This window comes from Strix aluco, chromosome 4, assembly GCF_031877795.1.
Source record: "Strix aluco isolate bStrAlu1 chromosome 4, bStrAlu1.hap1, whole genome shotgun sequence".
Classification (NCBI taxonomy): domain Eukaryota; kingdom Metazoa; phylum Chordata; class Aves; order Strigiformes; family Strigidae; genus Strix; species Strix aluco.
This window is the reverse complement of record NC_133934.1, coordinates 67,923,609-67,947,237: the sequence shown is the minus strand read 5'-3', so window position 1 is coordinate 67,947,237 and position 23,629 is coordinate 67,923,609. Positions and strand designations below refer to the sequence as shown.

The following is a 23,629-nucleotide window of genomic DNA, read 5'->3' as shown; positions in this document are numbered from 1 at the left end:
CATTACAAAAGCAATTTAAGAAACAAGGACTGTAAGCTAGGAGGAAACAACACCAGTGTGATCACCAGCAGAGGCTTTTTTATCTAGCTTTGTTAATTTGGGAGTTCCTTTATTATATCTTCTTATACTTGTAAATTTTCCTAATCAGTTGAATATGGTACATGATGTTGAGTATTTTTGTATGTGTTGTTAACAATGTTTGCAACAAAAAATGTGGCATTTAACACTAAATGCAGTAATTTGTTTTAGTGGGTGTAGAAAGTCAGTTGAATGAAGCAGTTAAAAACTGCTTCTTAATGTACCTCTTCCAAGAGGTAAACAGAAACAGCATCATTCGTACGTGAAATCCTTGTGTTTGCCCCTCCCTGCAGTTTTTCTGAAAGACATACCTGGTATTTCTACATGCTGCTTGTACTTCTTTTGTTTAAACAAACCTATGTGCTTTATTTGTTGGCATTTTAGTATGATCTTCAGAAAATTACAAAAAACCAATAATCATTTGTGAGAACAAGTGACTTTTAATTTGTACCCCGAAAGTTACTAGAGACCATACCATGAATGTTCTGTCATGAAATAGAACCTCACTGAAGTCAACAGTGTTTCTGTATCAGAAAGCCACTGAGATCCATTTACTTCCCATTTTAATCTTGAGGGGAGAAAGTAGCTTGACAGCTGTTCACGTAGCTTTATATTGAAGGACCAAAGTTCTTTGTGGTTTTTTTTAACTTTTTACCTTCCACTTTACAATCTTTACTTATGTTGTGATATATTTGTATATTTAACTATGCTGGTAGTTGCCTTCTAATATATAAGTATACAGACTAGAATCTGTGTATGATTCCCGCCCCACCTGAATGGTACGTTGTATCAGTTCTTTGTCCTTTTAGCCTAGGGGAAAGTAAAAATACATTTAACAGAAGCAGTAGTCAGACTGTAGGTTAGTCCTCTAGTTTAATTTCCTTCTGTAACTTGATTTCAGAGATCAGCCTAAGTATTTCTGTTGATCAGCAAAACCTCCAAGAGTTCTGATTTCAGCACACGTCTCCATGTAAGGCAAGGCGGTGCTCTTACTTACTGGTAATGGAGCAGTAGCATGGAGCCATGCATTCTCCAACGAGTACTTCATGCTTTTGTTTCGGGTCATGGCCTTCTCTAGGCAAGGAGAACCTCATGACTAAGAACCTCTTCTATGTGTGTAGTTTGTATTCATGATAGATATCTCAGGTCCTTCCGTAGCCATCATGTGTCATAATTGAAGATACAGTGGGGAAAAAAAATCCACCTAGCAAAATGCCATCTAATAAGGAGTAGAATGCTTTGTAGCCACGTATTAAACTGTATGGAGTATAAAAAGAAGTTTATTGATAACTGCTCTGTTCTTTATTTATAAAATCGGTGAATAATTTAGGTTGGTAAGGATCCCTAGAGGTTATCTGGTCTAACTCCCTTCTCAAACAAGGTCCAGTTGAATCAGGTTGCTCGGGGATTTGTCAAGGTTGGAACATCTTCAAGGATGGAAATTCTACAACCTCTTTGAGCAACAAATGCATAGCAAATAATTGTAATAAGAAAAGTCTTTATATCTAATTTGGTATTTCTGGTGTTTCAGCTTGTCTTTTGCCTTTCATGCTGTCTCTGCGTGTCCACCCATTAGAGATTTGTGGACAGCAATGAGATCTCCCCTGAGCCTTCCTGTCTTAATGGTGACCAAACCCAATTATCTCAGCCTCTCCATGTGTCTCCAACTCTGTCTTGGTGGCCCTTCATTAGACACAGTTCATTATGTCAATACTGTTCACTTATTGGGAAGCCCAAAAGGGGACTCCAGGTGTAATCTCACAAGTGCCAAATGCAAGAGAAGAATTGCTTCCTTCAACCAGCAAGCTGTCCTATATCATGATGCCGTTGACCTTTTTTGCTGCAGGGGCCCATTGCTCAAGCATGCTCAATGAGCAAAGGCCACTAACACAGCTGTAACAAGTTTCTCAGTCAGAGGCTCAGGAGATGCAGGTGAGTTCTGGCCTCTCTTAGTTCCCTGCATTACCTTCCTTCATTGTGGCCGTTTAGCTGTCATCTGAGAATTATTCCTAATGTATCCTTCAGAGTGACAGAGCGTGGGAATTGTTGACTACTTGTTTGGTTGTCAGTGAAATTCACCTGTTCTGTTTTTGTTTTTATTTTTGCATCATTTAACAATGGATATGAACGCCAAGCAAATGTTTAGTGTCAGCAAATAAGAATGCACATCCCCCTCTTTTCTCCATGCTTGAGGAGAACAAGCATCAGCTTGGTGTTCTCCCCCACTGAAATGCACTTTGATGACAAAAGCTTTTTCTTTTCTTTTTTGGTTTGGATCAAAAATTAGTGTTTTAGGGAAGAATAAGATCAAAGGATGCTTTGTTTTTTCATTCATCACAAAGTGCGAATTAGTCCTCTTTACCAGAACTGTGGTAGACAAATATATATGCAGAAAGGAGGTATCAAAGACTGTCAAAATATGCATCAATCAAACATTTTGTGTTATAGCAACCAAAGCCAGTTTCTGGAAGGTAGAAGACAAAAAGAAAAAGAAAGAGAGTATAAATTAGGCAACCGGCTATTTTACCTCCTCCAGTTTTTATTGCAGACTTTTGTACAAAATATCATTCTGCTACCTGAAAGTGATTACTTTCCAAAGTCAGTAAGGTGTGAACTCAGAAAAAGGATGATGTAGCCCATTTCTGCCATCCTCTGATATGACTAAGTAACTGGTATCTAGAACAAACTGTTAGTACAGCAATTTGCAAATGAATGTTACAGTTCTGAAGATTGGAAGTATCCTCATTTTTAATTTTTTAATCCTATTAAACTTAATTGTATTCAATAACGTTTGTATTCATTGTAGTATAGATTTTTAAGCATCTTAATCTTTAAGCATCTTGTAGCCCACTGGCTTTTACATTTGGGAATTTATTGAGAATGTATTGTGCTCTATGAAAATTCACTCCACACATAAACAGTAATGAAATACGAACATTGATCTCCCATCTGGGATCTATTTATGTTGGCATATCAGTAGGATCAAGGTTTTGGAAGGCCGGAATCGGACTAACTCATGCATCCTGTCTGTTGAGGCTGTGTTTAGGTGCCCTGGTTAGGCTGTGCACTTGGGTATTCCACACTGTGTGCATTTTCTAGGCTTGCATCTGTTTTCAGCCATATAATACAGCACCTGGATATATGAAGAGTTGCATTTAGCTGTGGAAGTATGCCAATGTATTCCATAAAAGGGAGATGTTATAGTACAGGAAAGGTCTTCCTGTTTCTTGGAGTCCACTGTCTTGTTGACACAGGCAGCCAAGTTTTACGATTTTATTTAAAAGCTCATCAACCTTCATCTTAAAAATAGAGCACCTGTCTCAGTTACTTTACCAAAAACTGTTTAATTACACCAGTTTTATGATTGTTAGAAAAATTTTTGATTTTAACCCTATATTTCTTCACAGGCATTTTATGCTTATTTATTATTGTACCAGTATTGTCCCTTACATCTCTCCTCTATGGGGAGGATGGTTTATGCTCTTTGTCTTCAGCATTTATTTTCATCCCTCTTAAACTTTGTTTTGCCAACCTAAACTGACTTTTCTTCTCTGAGAAGATATGATGAGTGAGTAATGGATAGCCTAGTAGCAATTTTTTGCTCATATTGCTGTTTCAGTTCCCTTTTCTGAATGTGAGTGACCAGCACTGTGTACGAGGAGGGATTTTACTGCTGTATGTAAGGCCATTGCTATCACCTTGTTTCAAATGCATTCCAAGACTGTGGCAGCATCCTGCTCGTGACTCATTCTGGACTGTCATCTTTGTGTTATAACAACACAGTTTTATTTCTTTTTAACCACTTCCTACTATTAAACCACTGGTTGTACAATGAAATCCTAAGTATGCAACCATACACAGTTGCTTCTGTTACTGGTCCTCTGCATCATACAGTTCCTCTCTCATACTATTAATGCCTCTTAAATAATTTAAAGTGGCTCTTTCACTAAACTATTGCTACTTTCTTGACAAAGATAACTGAAAATTTTCTAGGAAAAAAATCTGCCATTAAACTGATTAAGGTGCTCTGCTTCTACTGATACTCTCCTTCCAACTCAGAAATTTTGTCTTTCTAGCAAAAGCACAAAAATCAAGCCATTCTGGCACATGACTACACCTCTGTTGTGTTTTGACCTATACTTAAAGGCCCTTTTCCCTTTTTAGCATTATCGTATTCTCCTTTCTTCCATCTGTGTTACATCGCAGTTCTCAATTTATCCTAAAGTGTTCTGAACTTCAGCCACAATTTTCCTTGCTGGTCAGTTCCTTTTATTCTTGTAGTTTTACTGCTTACTCTTGACATCCTTAACTGATGTATGGCATCTTGCCCAATAAGCTGCTGCTCTTTGCTTTTATTTTCTAGTTATGATTGCTCTTCCACCACATCCTTTTTATTCATGTAATGATTTGGATGGACAAACCTTCCACTTCAGCTCCTTCACGTTGCTGGTCAAGACCTCTTGCATTTCTGTACTAACATTTCAGTTACCGCTCTCTTGACTTCTCCCTGTCAAGTTAATTTAAGATGCATGTTTTCACTTCTGAAATCTCCTTTCCCATCTTGCTTTTCCTAACAGAGTCACTGGAGGTGAATTGTTTGAAGATATAGTTGCAAGAGAATATTATAGTGAAGCAGATGCCAGGTAAGTCACTTGTTTTTCTAATGTTGCCTTTAATGATTCTAGGATAGTTACTTAAATATCTCATGGTGTTTGGCATCAGTTTCACCAGCACAGTCAGTAAGACTCCAGGACTTCTCCTAGAGTTCTCTTAGACTTGGAAGGGCACGGTTTGGTGTTTTGAGCTCACGGCTGTGTGGTGGAGAACTCATATATGAAGTCTTGATGTCTGCTGATCTGAAGAAGCTGAAATTGGATCTTAGTTTGTTAAAATCTTTATAAACTTGTGAAGTTATTAAATTCTTACCCAGTTTTCTCTTCTACAAACTGGACATAAAATTTCAGCTACCTCATCTACAGATTCTTACATTTGCTGATCAAAGTTTAAAATATATGTTGGTCTGGAAAGAATTTTACATTAAATATAATTTTTGTTCTCGGTCTAGAAGTACTAATTTCCTTCATTTTTAAACATTTTTGTTGTGTTTCATCAATAAGCAATTATACTGTGCATCTCATAGTCTGAGCTCAAATATGAAATCTGTAGCAATTTTCTGCAAGTGCTTGTTGAAAAACTTGAAGAATAAGTTGACGATTATCATAATTTGCATGCTGACATAAAGTATCGGCCATTTTTCCATCTCAGAATCTGTTTGCCCTCATACAATAATAAATCGTAAATATTCTCATATAATTATGAATCTTAAACATGGTGGTCAATTACTTTAAAGAAAATATGTTTTACCACTACTCACTTCACAGAAAATCTATCTCGAAGTAAATTTTGAAGGATCCTCATGTTTTTGTGTGTTTATAGTCACACACCACCATTGATACATATTTAGTACATATAACTTTCAGTTATTCCTTTACATTTGGAATTAATTGACAGATGACCAGAAAGCATTAAGTGTCCCTAACAACAGTGGTAGGATAATAAACAGTCAAGAAGTTACTCTGAATATTAGGAAGCTTCCACTGTTTATTGGTCTTACTAATTTCTGTAGAAATAGTATAAACATCATTACTTTAAGCATTTATATGTGGAACAACACGTAGCAAAACAAGATATAGAAGAGAAAACAGAATGGGTAATTTAGGTGGTGTGGAAGCAGAGGAGCTATGCTAAAAAAACTTTTGAATTATTTTTTGCCTGCTGTGATTCAAGCAGAATTTCTAATATTGATGCCAAAGGCCAGCATATGGTGTCATTGTGTGTTTTTAAGATACTTGTGATTTAAAAGGAAAAATTGCAATTTTTTTTTCTGTTCTAGAATTATGACATATTGGAAGGAGCTGTGCGCATATATATATATATAGGATATATATATGCATTTTATATATTCACTGAAAACTTGACCAAATAAGTGACTATCTAGTTATCATGCATCTCTGTATTTGTATATATTTATATATATATATTCATGTGTGTGTATATATATATCTATATCTATATATATTTTGTGTGTGTGTGTATCCCTATAGAAATAGTTGATGGACTTTATAGATGCATATCCTAGGACTGTTAATACTGGTCTGCTCCTGCAAGCCCTTACTCACGCAAGTAGTCGTTACTCAGACGAGCAGTCCAGTTCAGTGAGTTGTGAACTACTCGCATAAGAAAGGGTTTTCAGGCTTGGGCTCCAGTTACTGATTTATGGCCATTCCTTCTGAATTCCATGGTCAAAATGTTTTGGATGAGCAGTATCAAATCCTTGGCCCTTGACTACTATATAGTACTTACAGTCACTGACTACTGCCACAAGGATATCTTAAAAAAAAAAAAAAAAAAAAAAAAAGAAGTATAAGCTCTTGTGGTGGTGAAAAACGTCTGAAAAAGTTCCAGTGGTCTAAAAGATGAATCAATAGTTGTGCTTTTTGGCATCGTAGGCTGACCAAAACTTGCAAACCTGGGCATGGAAAAATAGGTGCTAATTAAATTATTTAAAGCACCAAAATAAAACATTTGTCTACTTTTTAATGTGGATTTCTATTTCCTGAGTGACTCCTAACTAAACTAGTGTTCAACGATATTTTAAATGAAAATGCATGCCACCTTTTTGACTTGGCTTTATTCTTCTAGTAGTTTAAGAAACCATTAGATTCAAAATGAGAAATGTTTTGCTTTTCCTTAGCTTTTGACTTTGTTTCATTTGTTTGCTGTATATCATTTCATTTCTGAGCATTTTCTTGTTTCAGCACTTGATGTAATGTTAACTTCACTGTAAAAATTTAGAAAACCCGAAACATATCACCTAATTCTTTTATTGCCTCCACTTTATTTTTCCTATAGCAGTTTTGGAAACTGGAAAAAGCTTCCATACTGCTGAATGAAAATACAACCTAATGATTCTGTCTCATAGGTGTCATATGTTCCATGTTAAATGTCTTTTTTTTGGTTTGGTTTTGGTTTTGTGTTTTGTTTTTTGGATACGTTAGAGCTGGAAATATCTCTATATTCAACATTGTTTTGTTCCAGTTCAATGTGCAATCAAGACTTGTCAGGAGGTGTAAAATTGTTTTTGTTCTTTATTTTTTTTTTAAGTTTTATTTTATTTTGTATTTAATGTGATTATGTGCCTTTAAAATGTTCTCCCTTCCATTCTGCCCTTGTATCTTTGCAGTCATTGTATACAGCAGATTCTAGAAAGTGTTAATCATTGTCATCTAAATGGCATAGTTCACAGAGACCTGAAGGTCAGTATCTGGTGCCCATCAATTGGATATAAGAGTTTTGGGGTTTTTTTTTCCGCTGGGTAGGGGCAGAGGGTGGGTTGTCTGCGATGTTCCCTTGCCTATCCTACTCACCCTCAAAACAACTAGACGAACAAATAATGCATGATGCCTCTTTCCAGTTTGCAAGTCTACAGGCCTAATATACATCATGGCAAAAGGGGGAATGGTTGCCAAACAAACTGTCTCCTTCCAAGGCGCTGGATTTATCCCATGCTGTCGAACGTGTCTGGTATTCTGTTGAGGCTGTCCATGTATCGCTGTGTACGCACATGGAGGTGAACTTTGGCTGTGATGTATGTCAGCTTGCAGATTTAAATGCCACTTCTGTTCTGAGACCCCGGGTTGCAGTAGCAGAACAACCGGTCGCACACTGCTGCATTAGAGTATGACGAACCCTCAGGCAAGTGATGCTAATTGCCGACTAAATTGGACTGCGAGAAGTTAATAATTTACCTAAAACACCTCGCTTGGAGTGGGTTTTTTTGTTACCTCAATGGCCACTGCAATTTCTAACGCCTCCAAGAGAGCTCTCGGTATGGAGAGAGGGAAAAAGTAGAGAGGATGCAAAATATTTAATACGACCTCGTCAGTGAATTATTGACAAAATTCGTACGGTTTTCTGACAATTTTCCTTTTAAAAATTGTCATTAAAAAAAAATCCAAACAAAAAAAAAAAATACTGCAGCCGACCCGAAGCACGTCTCCGAGGCCGGCCCCTTGCCGCCGCCACCGTGCGGGGTCCCGCAGCGGCGGTGCCTGAGGCCGTCGTGCTCTGAGCGGCGCGGGGCGGCGCGGAGCGGAGCGGGGAGCCCGGCCCCGGCGGAGCGGAGCGGGGACCCCGGCCCCGGCCCCGCCACCGCCGCCGCTCCCGGCGCCGGCGCCTGGCTGCGGGCGGCGGGTGCACGCTTGGAACTAACACGCGCCCCTGGTGTTTGCATGCAGTCATTGCATTCAGCAGATCCTGGAGGCTGTGCTCCACTGCCATCAGATGGGCGTAGTCCATCGCGACCTCAAGGTGAGTGCTGCTGTCCCGACCGGCCCTCCCTAGCCGGAGCCGCTGCCCGCCGCCGCCCCGGCGGCACTCCGCCCTGCCGCAGCGGAGAGCAGCAAACCCGAGCAGAACAGAGCCGTCACCACTGGAAATGTAAACAGTTTTCTTTTTTTTTTTTTTCCCCTTCCCCCCCCCCTTTTTTTTTTTTTTTTTAACTTCGCTTCACCTGTGCACAAGAACAAACCGCTAGCATTCACTGGAGAAAATCAGCTAAAGGTTGCCAATACCTAGCTGTCCAGATCTGGGCTGTGAAGACAGCCAGCACCTGTGGTCAGTACCAGGGAAAACATTAGTTGCTTTTACAGCATTTGGTGTATTCGTTGAATACCCGATCTTCCTCTCTGTCATCCAGAGCTTTTGGGGCAGGTTGTGGGGGGAACTTTCCGTCTCTCATCAGCATAACTTGGAGTGCTTCTCGGAAGCACACTAGCATTTGCACGTTGTGCATTTTAGTGACAAAAGGCCAGCCACTATGCAATTGCTGGCACAAAGACCTCTCTCTCCTCCTGATGACGACTGGGCTACAGAACATCTTTAGAAAGCGGGAATTTCTACACTGTTCTCACCATGATCTCCTGAGGAGTCAAGCTCCTGCTGGATGAATGGTAGCAATGGGATGGAAGCTTCAGAAAGAAAACTTTTGTGTTGAGAAGAGCATTACCTCTTTCATAACCATGTACATATCCAAATGGCTGGAGATGTCTGCTGCAGAAATGCTCTCTGCATTTAAAACATGTTGGCATGGAAAGAAACAAGTAAAGATCATTTTCTTTTACTGGGAAGCTCAGAGAGACAAGTCTGTCTCAAACCTGGTAGTAAAGCAGCCTTGTGGATAAGGGAGAGGACTCAATTTGGGCACTTGGGCTTCAAGATCCTCAAGTAAAAGAAGATTGTTTATTTTGAAATCAAATGAAAGTGCAGTGTCTGAAATACCAGATCCTTTACAAAGGCAGAGAAAAAGTGGTATGTGGGCTAAGGCAGCGAAACATGCTAACTCCTTCTGGCACAGATTCTTTGTCTTTTATTTTCCTTTCTGAATGAGTTGTGGGGACCAGAAATTTCCTCCCAGGATAGGACTTTTCTAGTGGTTATCATTAGTAATAACGTTGGAATCAGAATGCCATCATTTTTCTTGCCATCCTTCACTCCCAAATAAATAACTGCTATGGTCATTGTCTGAATTTATAAAGTCTCTATTGTTGTCCTATAGGAACATAAAGGTTTACACTCTGAAAGCTCAGAGAGCGTGATGGAATTCAAAGACACATACACAAAATTCTCTACCCATTTTGTGCTTCTGGATTTTCCTGTGTCATAGCTGTACAACAGGACACTGACAAGTGTCTATCTAATCCATAAATCCTACATGACAGCCAGATAACATGGGACAAGTTTAAGTGAAAGGATGTCAAATTTGTCCAGCTGCTCCAGCGATTCCTGTCCTCACCATACCTTGCAGTACTAATCTAGCATGAAAAGGAATTGGAAAAAAAGGTTGTAGCCATGCAAGCTGACAGAATAAGGAATGCTTTCTACTACTTTTCATACATTCCCACAAAATAACTTTTTCTTTGTAAATGCATTAAAACCAGCTGTTCCCTGCTCCAAAGCATATGTGGATTTCTTACTCTGGCAAATCCAGGATGAATTGGAAAAACAGTGTGAGAAAAAATGTTTCTGCCAAGCTGTAGTGCCCAGTTTCATTTCTGAAAGTGAAAACTTCAGGAAGCAGAAAACCATCCTTCTTCAGTTACTACTTTATGGCAAAAAAACCCAACCAAAAGTGAAATGAAGGGCTGTAGAGTAGACCTCTCTGTACCAAAAAGAAGATGCCAAGGCCCAAGATCAGACCTGCAAGACATTGTAGAAGATGGTTATGGCCTGGCACGGATCCTTAAACTGCAAAACTTGATGGATTTTTTCCAATAACCTGGATCACAATTTGATGGCATGTTTGGGGTAGGGAGGGCAACAGGAGGACGAGATTTTGGACCATCTCGTTTTATTTAACTTTCTTTTTAGCGTAATTCAGTAGCAAACAGAGAGGAGCCTTTGCAGCCTCTTACAACCTGCAGGAGTGCTTGTTGCTGCTCTGTTTGTAATCCTTGGTATATGTCAGGATGGTGGTGGATCCTAGATCCAGAAAAAATTAACCTGTTAGTGGCAGTCTGTCTTTAACAGATGGTAAAAGTGCAATTCCACATAGGGATTCCAGTTCTTGGCAGTCAGCACTATTGCTGCTTTTGTGAATCTCTATGACTCTCTTGCATTCCCCCAAAAAGCGGAAGCTCTAGTTATATTCAAAGAAAAATGCACAGAGGCCTAAGTACTTGATCTCTAAGAATTAAAGACCTTTGGAAAAGTAAGGCATAAATCACGTTAATTTATTTGTAAGTAATTTCAGTAGTTAGCACTGCAATTCTACATGCTTGACTGCAGCCAGTCTACCGGTTACACAAGGTGACACTATTGAATCCAGAGTATGACTCCTGAGTGGCCCACACTGGGGTGTTAATGTTTTCCAAGTAATTGCAGTCATTCCAAGTTAATGCATGATAATTATCTAGTATGCCTCTCATCATCCTGAAATGACAGCTGCATGTTGTTTAAGCGCATAGTGCCACACAACATTGCCCAAAAGGCTCTTGTCTTTGGCATAGGAGTAAATTGGGAAATCTGTTTCATACTCACCTGTGACAATGGTATTTCTGCAGAGCACTTTGATTGGCAAACTAAAGACACATAATGGAATTTTTACAAAAAAATCCCAAGGGAAAAAGCAAACAAACAAACAAAAAAAACCCAGCAGCAGAAACCACAAAACTACTACTTTGAATGGCATCATGTGTTGCAAAGTGGTATGCGCTTGGTAGGTTAGTGCCTGTGTTTGAACCAAGAGGGTGAGGCATGTCACTGCTTTTGGCTTGCTGAAGGTCACAACCAAATAGGATCATCCATTGCTTTAGAGGTTTATATAAGAAGTGCATTCCAGGAAGTAATTACTGTAAACTTCTCTCACTCTGATAGGAAACCTTCAAGAACTATGTAACTATATGTTGAAATTGATGTAGTTAAATGACAAGCAGTGTGACATTGCTTAAATCAGTGTTGATGAACCTAGAGAGTAGTCCTCAGCTGTTCAGTCAGTGTTTGATATAATGTAGTTGAAGTGGTTACTGATAATTTAAGTGAATATAAAGATTATGTTTTATTCTGAGAGACCTTAATCTGAATTTTGTAAAATGTAGAAATAGAAGATTAATCAAGTAACTGTTGAAAGGTTAATACCGTCTTTCCTATGACATAGCAACAAAGGGATGAGTGAGAGAATGGTGTTTGTAAGTTGCTCAAAAAATGTTCCTTTACAGTTTGGTGAGAGGGGAAAAAACACCTTTAGACTAAAGAGTTTGTCAGGGCTGGTTGTGGTGTTAATAGAAGTACTACAGTGGTTTAGAACTTAATTAGGTTCAAGAATATTTTGCTGGATACTTGACAGAAACATTAAAGATAGCCCTTGCTGAAAGAATCTTATGAACTTAATTGTTTCCAAGCTCAGTACCTGCATGGGATTAACTGTAATCACGTAAATAGTCCCTATATGATTGCTGTTGGGTTTAAAATGAAATATGCGTTTAAGAGTTTGCAGGATTGGGTCCCCAGTGCCAGACCGGATAAAGTGATAAAGTGAATTCCCTTGTGATAGATCACAGCAAAAATGGCTTCTGGAAGAGTCACAGCAATATCCTTGAAAGTGAGGTTTTGTCGTTACATAAACGTAGAACAAAACCTTTTTTAAAAATAATGGAGATAGAAAATAAAGAAATGGAGAGAAAATACTATAGAGCTCACAGTTCTCTGAAATAATCTGTTGAATTCTACAGTATTTTGTAAGTGTTTCTTTAAAAATAGTTAATAAAGTTATCTTTGGAAAATTTACATTTGATGTATTTGATAAATGAAGTTAAAAGGATACATTATGAACAGTAGAATGAACACCATTTTTATGTTCAATTTCTTTACTTTTAATGGAGTGAGTGTACGGTAGCATTTGATTTCAGATAGGACCAACATACCCTAAAAAAAAAAGCAAAGTGGGAAGTTTTGCAAACTTATATTGTTATTTGTAATAGGTTCTCTGCAAGTACAAATGTGGCCATGCTGGTTTTGCTGAAAGATTTGCAATGTAAATACACCTGCCCTCTAAATACAAATGCGTGTTATTGTTAAGCTGTCATGCAAAACATATTTTTGTTTGACAGTTATAGATGCCCAATCCTGCAAACTGAATAAGTTAGACTAGTAATCAAAGAATACGTGTCTTTTGGGGTTTTTCTGCAGCATTTTTTCTGCTAGTGAGATTTTAGGAGTCTCTGAATTTTCCTATCATGCAAACAGGTGTCACAGTTCTATACGACCATTCTGGCCAACCTCCTTCTCTAGTAGATCTGCACACTGTCCTTACCTTAGTGTTGCTGTCATGGGATCATGAAGGCTGTTTACAGGCTTGGTAGTTTTTTCCAAGTAGGAATGGAAAGTGCAATTTTTGCAGTTTCGTGGAGAAAACACATGGGTATTTTATCTTTTTCACTCCTCTAAGTATTTATTCTTTTCCAGACTACCATAACTAAAAAAAAAGTGAAAACCTGTCTAAAATATATTTACTTATCTTTTCATCTCAATTTTTTTCTCTCTCTGAATAAAGCCTGAGAACTTACTTTTAGCTAGCAAATCCAAGGGAGCAGCAGTAAAACTGGCGGACTTTGGATTGGCTATAGAAGTCCAAGGAGAACAGCAGGCTTGGTTTGGTAAGTAAATTTTTTTTTTTTTTTCCTCACCATTTATTCAGCATAGCTGTTAAGCCTCCCAAAACATGCAACTCTCACCCTAGTGTGAAACATGCAGCTGTGTGACTACTTGATATGTAGCTTTAAGGGGTATTTTGTTCATAGTTCAGTCTCTACATTTAGACCTTTTTCTCCAGGAAGAATGTTATCTGTAATTCTCACTGAATTAAATAGAGCTGGACAGCAGATCTCATTTTTTTAATAAGGGGTGGGAAAAAAAGAAAAAAAACCCAAACAAAAATCCCCCAACACTTCAAAAGTAACCTGTGGCTACTTTTCCAAATCCCAGAGCTCGCTTAGACGAGAAGTGGCTCTGCCTCATAGCCTCCTCTTCACTAGCAAAAGTAAATTACCTTGCCAAACAACAGAAAATAAATTGGCAAAGGTCTCTTCTGTTTGCACAACTGTGTTCATACTTGGGATTTTGCCAGCACAGCAGTACTGGTATGGGGTAGGATGGAGGGGGAGAGGGTTTTTAAATTCATGTTTTGAGTACATACAGCTTTACAAATGTCCCTTTTGCATGTAGTCTAAGTGCCATTGACTTTGAACCTGGAACTTCGGTTTCCTGATTCCTGTCTTGTCCTGGTTTTTGTCAGCCTGTAAAGTTTGACTGAGACATAGGTTCACACAAGCCCCTTCTCCCCTGCTTTCCCTTGTGTTATCTACAGGAAGGAAATATGAGTGTAGAGACTGGGAGGGAGGTGGGTGGTTTCCAATCAGTGCTCAGGTGACTAAGTAGTAAGACTGTAGGTTAATACTGCTGAGTGTACCTGCCCAGTAGTCAAAACATTTTGTCTGAACAGCTGTCTGTCAGCTGGAAATACCTCAAAATTTTATTCTGAAGCACTTTGGAATGTGACTTGAACAAAAAAAAAAAAAGTGCTTGAGTACCTGAGACTGTAGACAGTCATCCACATCCAGATGTTGCTGTGACAGTACAAGTTATCTGTCCCAGATTTTATATTGCTGTCCTAGAAGTGACTGTCCCTTCACATCTGCAAGTGAAACTGTTCATAAAAATGTTCTTTGACCCACTGAGGTCAAAATAATCTGGTTATTAAATATGTACAATCATTAATAGGTAAGCAACTTACATAGTAGATCATGGAAAGCATAAACCCAGGAAGGTAAAGGGGGCTTAAAAGCGTCTGGAAAGGGTTGTCTATCCACAGTTTACAAGCATCTTCTGAAGTTGGGACTGGAGTTTCTCAGCCACATTGGTGATTTTGAAAACATTATCTTCATCTGAAAGGGATCAAGAGTATGCTTGCTTGATGGTGAAAGTGACAAAGATGTAAAGATGTATGGGAATGTGGGAGAGAACTCTGTGTGTGTGTGACCACCGGAAGAGAGCGCATTCTGTGCTTCAGACCTACTCATGAAATGTCTGGAAAGGGAGAGTGTCTGCCCTCCAGAAGGTGACAACTGACAGCGTAAACTAGGTCTCCAGAATTGATACCTGGGAAGTATCTGACATGTCCTGTACAGGGCTTCAGGTTATGAGAAGAGAATGGGCAGTAGTAAGTTAAATATTACACACCTCTCCAGTTCCACTAACTATTCCTTTTTTTTAATTAAAAAAAAAATGCTATTTGCAGACTGTTTGTTACAGTTAACAGATGCCCAAAGGGAAATGGTGGAAAAGATTTAATACTGGTCATTTTAAATACTAGGACATGTACAAACATGATGTGTCTATCTCGCATACCACCCTCTTTGAATAGGTGTGAAACACAGGACAAAATTTATTGTAAATCCCAGGAGGGAAAAATACAAAACAAAATATTTATAGCAGCTACCTATTCTCACAGCATCTAGAAATTGCAGTTTAAAATTAACAAAGTGATTGTGAGCTTGCTGTCAAAGCTTAGAATAAAAGCATAAAGGATTTTGTGCAGGCAGTGAGAGATTGAGTGTTTAAAATCTAGGATATAACTACATGTGGATGCACAGGCAGTACCGTTGGACATATGTTGGTAGCTTTATAAGCTAGCCTGTTGTTTTAAATCCCAGACTTTATATAAATGGATTTCAGTAATCCACAAAAGACAGAGGAGATTGCTTTTGCACGTTAACTAATAGACCAGGACAAAAGGAGTGGAATAGAAATAAGACAAAACACAAGTAATTTGTTATAATGACAAAAACATCAGGTAAACAGGAAGCATCTCAAGAAAAAATCAGCAGAATGAGCTTGACCTCAGGGATAATACATTTGTATGGATGCAGATGGTGCAGAGGAGGTTGCAATTCCCGGTAAAATCTTGCACTTTATTTTTTGGTCATTGGGTTCTTGTGAAGTGCTTGGTTTAGACTTGTTGCATCATGAGGACTGCCATGCTGAACTTGGTAGAAAGCTGACTGAACAGAATGTCTTCAGAATGTGTATGTAAGGGAGAGATAAGCTGACATCAAGGTAATAGAAAGAAAGTAGTCTAATGTGGCTCTTTTTATCATTTGTGGTATTCAGTAAGACTAGTGGGTTCTGTGCCTTTTCTGGAACTTCCTCTGCAGAACCTTTCCATAATGGTCTGAGTGTCTTCTTTCATCTTTATGACTGCTTTAGCAAGGCAAAACATGAACTATGATGCGTTCAGCATTCTGAACTTTTTCTTGCTTCCTTCCAGATGATTTTTCTGCTTTCCACTGGATTTTGCAGCACTTAGTGACTCATGGCATGCTCTGATTCTAATTATAGCCCTGCATCACTATGGGGGTTTTTTTTATTTGTTTTTCTTTTTTTTTTTTTTGGGTGTAGTCCTCTGGTGAGATGGTTGCTTTTGTGCTTAAACCATGGCTATGCCTCAGCAGGAAACTGGCTAGAGCTCTCTGTGTTTGGATACGGCGGAATACTTTCCAGGTTTGACTGTCTGTAAAACAAAACTATTCCTTGCCTGTTTGTAGAAAGCGTTACAGGGTTTAGCTGAAACACCCCACCCTTCTAGCAGGTGTTCAATGTACTGGGCAAGTGTCAGGCGGGCTCCACTGACTCACCCAGGCAGGTGACTCATTGCCCCTCACTGAAGTCAGGGGAAGGACTGTACTTAACTCACTGGTAGCTAGCTAGATTTAGGCCTAGTTGCATCTCAAATGAAGTCCAGCCCTCCAACTCGAACTAAAATATACATCACTTAAGTCATTTGAGTAGCTTCACTGAATTGGTTTTCTAGTTACGTTAAATTTATGTTGTACACAGTTAGTCTTTTGGATTCAGCCGTGCAGGAGGAGAAGGCTACTTGCCCTATGCTTACTCTTAGCTACTTGCTCTTGCCCCTTGCTGCCATATCTTCTCACCAGACTGCTAATTTGAATTTTTATTCTCCGGTCAAAGGGAGGTATGGTAGCAAAGATGTATAACTTACACTGTTTAAACTAACATGGTTTATTCTGCCACTTTATTTTGGAACTCTTGGATGAGTGGTGCTGAGAAGGCTGTAAATTTAGCAGGGGGGGTGATGAAAGCATAGGCCAGATCTTAGAGCATTAATCTCTTCTGCTGTGTGTTTAAGATGCATCTCTCTGCATTAATTTAAATTTATGTTGCGGGATTATAGTTAACCTTCAATCCAGGTTTGACTCGAGACGTGATCATCATTTATGAAGTTAAGTATATATGTAATCTTTGCATAAGAGGGTTTTGAGACTGTAAGCTGTTTAGGCTGAGTAACATGCCATCTCATGTACCTATGCACCACTGAACTCAACAAAGCACAGCATTTCTCTTGGACCTCTAGATACTTATTTAAATCATACAATGATAGGAGTACAAGGTGATGCAGTCTTTTCTCGACACTGTACAGTCACAGATAATTTCCAGCTTTATGAGTTGTTTTAGCTAAAGTAATGACTACTGTTAGCAATAGTTTTCTGAGAAGTACATGCTCCTATTAGGATCCCTCTGACCAGTTATAGAATTACTGGATAAATAACAGTTAACAATTTCAGTATGTTTTTTCTTTTTCACTGAAATCATGCTGTGTACTCTTCTGTGTTTGCTGCTTTAAACAACTTCAGAACTTGTACTAAAACCATACCAATTATTTCTGTTTAGACCCATTCTATGTCTTCATCAAGAGATAAAGTTAGCTAAGTGCTGTATTTGTTTTTGCTTTAAAGTTTACTTTCAAGTGATGCATAATATGTTTATGGCATTATAGTAAGTTTGAAAGTTGAGACAACTTTACGTCCCCTTTAAAATGAACAAAAATATTAACGTAGAGCAGTACAGCCAAGAAGAGATAGGAAACATTGTTCTGTTTAAAGCTACTTAGAACATAAATTTTTCAGCTTCTTAAAGGAGCTTAAGATGTGTTTCCTGTATGATAGTACTCTTTTAACAATTCATAGTTCTCATATCAGGAGACTGCAAAAAACAAGCTTATTTTTTCAGGAAAATATTTTAGCTATGTTCTCAGCAGAATATACAGAATGGGTTCCTTCATTTCCTCCTCCCACTCTAAAATGATTGCCAGCTGCAGGGTAAAGGCTTCCTTTTTCTGTAGCTGTACACTTTATACGTTATCACCATCTTTCATAAGTTTTGTGGAATCCAGTGTGGTATTTCAGAAATGACATGTGGTCCTTCATGAAAGTCACCAAATTTTCACCTTTCAGGAATTTCCAAGCATTTATTTTAGGCAAAGATGCTTGAAAGAGCAGGCATACTAGCTGAGATGGTACAGAATATTATTGGTCATTAAGTTTTTATCATTTACCGTGTCCTAAGAAATGTCTGCATATATACCTACATTTTGTATTTCTCCTAAGAGAAAGCAGCACTGCTGGTAATGAATAAAGAATGAAGAGCATATAAATTTTAAAGGCTAGACTACTTCAGAGATGCTTTTTGTAAACTTTTGTATAAGGAGGTTTCCAGAAGTGGAATGACTTCACGGAAATGAGTTTTGCAGTGGAAAGATTGTATTAGAAGTAGCTGTGAGAAATATGAACAGCAAAGGCTGCAAGAACATTGAGTCCTAAGCCGGGCATCTTCATACTAAATCATAGCCAGTTGTGCTCTTGTGAAAGCTAATCCTAAACATCTCTGAACATTTACTTTGCCACCATCTGGCACTGGCTGAATTGAGTTTCCACTTTTGTGTGAAGAAATTTGTACAGTGTTCTTACTTTCTTTTTTTCTTCTAAATAAAAGATCTCTCCATACCTAAGCTTTTCTTAAAGCTAGCCCTACATGTTGTTCACTCAGAAATCTGCAATCCTGTAAGACTGAATAGGGCTCTTGAAATGCTGCTTGTAGTTACAATACTGTAGCTTAGCAGCCCCTCTGTTTTGTTAATTAGTTCCCCATAAATGTCAGTGGAAGTACTCTCTGGTAACAGTCTTCACAGCTGACAGCTGATGGACTCCCAGAGATCCCATGCAAGCCATGTTTACAGGCTTAATTTTTATAGTTTGGGGCTCTTTTAAAATAGCCTAAATTAGGCTAATGCTTAATAAAAACCTCATGCGTAGTGTGAATTTTCTGTCTTTCAATTAGTATCTCCAAGGGGATCACTGAGATAGTGTTTCCCACGCTCCCCCAACTCTGCTAATTTTTTTTGACCTTGACCATGAGACTGATGTATTTGCACCTCACTACTAGATGTCTCGCTGCAGCTTACAGGAATGCAGAAGTCATGAAAGAAATTTCGTCAGCATTCTTGTAATCTTTCTGGAAACCTTCCCTTGTTGCACTGTCACCAGATCCTTGACAACACTGTTGAATCTGGAGTGCTAGTGTAGATGGGTAACCAGCCCGCTTTTTGCTGTCCTCTCGACTCTACCAGACGTGGTGGCAGAAAGGGATGTGCCAAGTCTGCATAAGCATTCCCATTATTGTTACTTCTAGGTGATTCGCCTTAAAAAGAAAAGTTCAAAATGAAGCAGTTAGTGGTCCATGGCTTCGGAAATAATGTCCTGTGTCTTGTGGGCTAAGATGAGAATCACTTGGTTTTTACGGAGTATGTAGAGCTTTTGAGAATAGTTGCCTTGCCTTTTGACAGGCTTTGCTGGTACTCCAGGATACCTTTCTCCAGAGGTGTTACGAAAAGATCCTTATGGAAAACCTGTGGATATGTGGGCATGTGGTAAGACATTATTCTGAAAGATGATGTTCAGTCCACTATAATGTATTTTGACAGAGAGAGGTGATGTCCAGAATACATGATATTCTGCATCAGATAATATGTATTTTGTAAAATTCAATTTTAACTTTAGAAGAGACCGTTGGATTTTTTGTACTCTACCGGCTTCATTTTTTTGTTAATTATTTGTGAAGGTGTGTTATCATGGTATTCGTGGCCACATCTACACAACACACTTTCACAAAGTATTAAAAAAATAGCTGCAGACGCATGATGCCTAAGTAGTTAGAAAACATAATAATTCATACTGTGAGCTGGCCCCTAGTTTTGGTTCACAAGCAGCCTAAAATCTGATCTGATAAATATACTGGAACTGCAGTTTTAAACTGTGAAACCAAATGTTTTGTGAACTGGAGTATAGAACAATTACTTTATCATCCAGTTCTTGAAACAGTGTACTTTAAAGTACTGGCAAGTGGCAGCTACCTAGCTGAGAACAATTGGTGGTTTCCTTAGTTTACTTCTACCCACACTTATTTGGTTGTATTTATGAAAGCACTTTTCTTTAGTCATAGTGAATCATCTCTGTAAGACTAGCAGATGGATTTTTTTAATTTCCTATTGAACATAGATAGATAGATAGATAGATATAAACTGAGCTGCCCAAATTTTCTTTGCATGCAATTAGTTAAAACACAATCTTACAGACACCAGTACCAGCCATGATAAAACCAGAGATAAAAAATGCATTTTCCTAAAACATCCATGATCATTGAAAATTATTTCTCCAGCTAGCTAGGCATTTTCAGTGTTCCTGATCTGATGTTGTGTCAGATACTCTTAATTGCCCACACTCTGCATAGGAGGTTATCTTTTGAACCCTACATTTACTGTTTTCTCCAGTATGAATAGGCAGTATTTTTCAGTAGCTGGGATAATACTATTGAGCCATTTGTTTTACATGGTTGTCAGGTGCAAAATGAATTTCTGGGGTTTGTTTCTTGAAATCACTTAATACTACTGTGAATTTTCTGCAGGTGTCATTCTTTATATTCTCCTGGTGGGATATCCTCCTTTCTGGGATGAAGACCAGCACAGGCTTTACCAGCAGATCAAGGCTGGTGCTTACGATGTACGTACCATACTCTGTCTATTAAATTATTTATAATTGTCCCTCTAAACAGGAGTTTTCTAGAGTGAAAAGTGAAATTAGAATTGCTTCCAAAAAATTTTTTTTGGTATTGGTTATTTTTATGAGCCACACAATGTAGCAAATGTTGCTTCAGTAACATGAACCTGATTGGGAAAGGAACATGCTATGCTAATTTAAATCTGATTTCCATATGGCTCCAAGCTTTCATTGTCTGGTCCTTCTATGAATCATGCAAACTTATGTTATCCTGGCAAGCCTGTTCAGACCTCTGTATACTCCCAAGGGCCTGTGTTTTTCCTTGTGGTTTATCACTTCAGCCAATTAGTTATTTTAAATTGTTTCTAAGAAGTCTTAAGCTTCCTAAATATGCACCTTGATGCTGTTGTATTGCCTTCTTTTGGAAATACAAGCTGTTGTAGAGCTTTTTAAAGGGAATAGTTTCATTGACTATATGTATTCCAACAAAAAGCATTACAACTGTTGGTAAGAACGGGTGATTTGGTGACATTGTGAATTTTGTAACATCATCCATTTATATTATATTAAACAGACAGAAGGCTCTTGGTCCTCAGATTTAAGTAATTTGTGAACGTTGAAGAGGAAAAGACAGAACCTTGTATTTTTAAGCTCTTATTTGAATCTGGTCCTGGACGTTGATTACTGAAAAGGGAGTTGTTATGCTATGTCCTTTTAGTGAAAATAAACTTATGGTCTGTCAAGTCTTCTTCCTAGTGAACAAGTAATCATACAGTAAAAAGCAGGGTGACAGCAGGGAATTATGATTTCAGCCAAGAGGGCAAGAAATTAGGAAGCGCAGAGACTGAACTATGCATCTGATTGTACATACATAGTACACACTTGTGACATGCCTAGATAATATCAAATTCCTGTTATTTAAAAGTAAATATTTTTAATAGTGGAAAACACAAAATCCTCAAGGTTAAGGTCTGTTCACAAAAGCAGTTTAAGACATGGGGTTTTTTCATTCCATTTGCATTTTAACAGACACTTTGAGAATGTGTATAAATATTTTGCTCAGCAGGGAGGTGTTAAATTCATAACTAGTTAGATTTATACACAATAACTATACAGTTAGCAATAGGGTTTACATTGAAAGAAAGCAAACAAGGAGTTTGAATAATAATACTTAATATTTTTGTCTTTGTAAAAAGAGAAACTAGGACTGTATTAAGTGCTGTATGACCACATGCCTCTCGGATGCCTGGAATTTGTTACTCTGCCATTGTTATTTTATGCTATGAATTTCAGTTGGCATCATGTTATTGTAAATATAGAAATACTGTGCATTTGAACCAAATAAATAAAAGGTCAAAGTAGTAAAGAAGAAAAACATTATTTACAAAACTGGCTAATTCAAACTTTCATAATTGTGGCAAACTGCATTTTTCCCCTTAAAACTGGTTAACTGTGCTAGCAATTAATGTTACAGAAATAGTATTAATAAAAATCCTTAGATAAAATCTTGTAAAGATTGTACCAGATAATATACACATATGTATTTTTTTTTAAGTTTCCTTCACCAGAATGGGATACAGTGACTCCTGAAGCAAAAGACCTTATCAATAAAATGCTTACCATCAACCCAGCAAAACGTATCACAGCATCAGAAGCACTAAAGCATCCATGGATCTGTGTAAGTAATTTCCACAGATTTAAGCAGATAATTTGGCAGACAAATCAGTTTATGGTTTACTTCAGCATATAGTGAAGGTGTTTAGAGGATAATTTCTCTCCTTACTCATGTAACTATGTAACTAAGGGAGTGTAAAATTGTAATTACACAGACACAGTCAATACTGTCCTATATTGAGGTCTCAGCCTGGGATTAGATTTTTGCAGAAATGAACTCCTTTGCCTTGACTTTGTGGTGCAGAAGTTCACTGCCAAATTAGAGCATTATTTTAAATTCTCGGAGAAAAACGTGTACAGGAGGGTAACTTAGAGTTAGATAATGCTTTACAACTTCTTTCCCTATAACCATTATGATAATAAGTATGAAATGTAAAGACAGGAAATTAAGAGACTTTTCAAAAGTCAATTTACAGGTAGCAGAGGCTGCCTGTTACTTGGATCCAAGACTACTTCTGATTTCTCAGGACGTTCTACGCTTTGACTTTGCAGGTAGTCTGGGCTGATACTTTGAAAGTCACAATGAGACATATAGCTGGCTCCCAACTCTATTCATTCCAGTAGGCCGCATTATCTTGCCTTTAAAATTGTGTTGCAAATAAAGTTGAGTTACAGGGAAAATGCAGGTACTGCTGAATTTTTTCTGAAATATTTCTTGCTGCTGTACCTCACCTAATATCACTAATGCTAAAGAAAAGTTTCCTTCTTTTTTAAAACATATTTTCCAAAATCATAATTCAGTATATTACTTTGACTATATTTATACTGCATAACCCAAGTTCTAAGATTTTGTGTTTTTCTTAGTGCCTCTTTCTTTCAAGAGGACTTTATGCATGGAAAAAGCTGAGTAAAATGAGACTTTGGTTTTGTTGATTTGGAAGTTTCCCAGGTGTGTAGAAACCTGCACAAAGGGATAAATCAGACAGGGTAGAAATTAGAGGCCTAAGTTTTGGACTGTGTGGATTGTAATATGTATGTTGGAGAGTAAAACAAATGCTAGACACGTGGCTGGTTGCGTTAAAATGATTCTTTTCTTCTTGTCTTAGCAACGTTCTACTGTTGCCTCTATGATGCACAGACAAGAGACTGTAGATTGCTTGAAGAAATTCAATGCAAGAAGAAAACTAAAGGTAAGAATGAAATCTTCTGCAAGGATGAGCAGTTAATTTTGGAAAGGTAAAAGAATGTTGGCTTGTGTGTCATGTGTAAAACAAATGATCCCTAAGCAAATTTTTTCTTGAATATTATACTTAAATGAACTGTTTGATAGATGATCAGCTTTTAGCATGAGGATCTTAAACTTTTCATGAAAGTGAGTGGAATGTGGCATAGTTTTGTTGGATTCAAAATAATAACAATCATCTTCATTTATACATATTACAATTATTTTGTTGAAGAAAAGTCCTTAAGGT

At 38.0% G+C, this 23,629-nt stretch overlaps 1 protein-coding gene across 34 annotated transcripts in view; it reads left to right on the top strand.

Moving 5' to 3' along the window:
- Positions 1-23,629, top strand: part of CAMK2D (calcium/calmodulin dependent protein kinase II delta) — a 161,391-nt gene that overhangs the window by 96,480 nt on the left and 41,282 nt on the right. For 25 of the 34 annotated variants that reach the window (XM_074823512.1, XM_074823516.1, XM_074823514.1 and 22 more), the window contains 7 exons: positions 4,656-4,721; positions 7,322-7,394; positions 13,187-13,289; positions 19,334-19,417; positions 20,452-20,546; positions 22,099-22,221; positions 23,264-23,347. In XM_074823512.1, the coding sequence (XP_074679613.1) occupies positions 4,656-4,721; positions 7,322-7,394; positions 13,187-13,289; positions 19,334-19,417; positions 20,452-20,546; positions 22,099-22,221; positions 23,264-23,347 (628 nt within the window). Of the gene's footprint in view, positions 1-4,655; positions 4,722-7,321; positions 7,395-8,375; positions 8,449-13,186; positions 13,290-19,333; positions 19,418-20,451; positions 20,547-22,098; positions 22,222-23,263; positions 23,348-23,629 lie in introns of all 34 variants that reach the window. The other 9 variants (XM_074823515.1, XM_074823513.1, XM_074823530.1 and 6 more) reach the window with 1 other exon arrangement.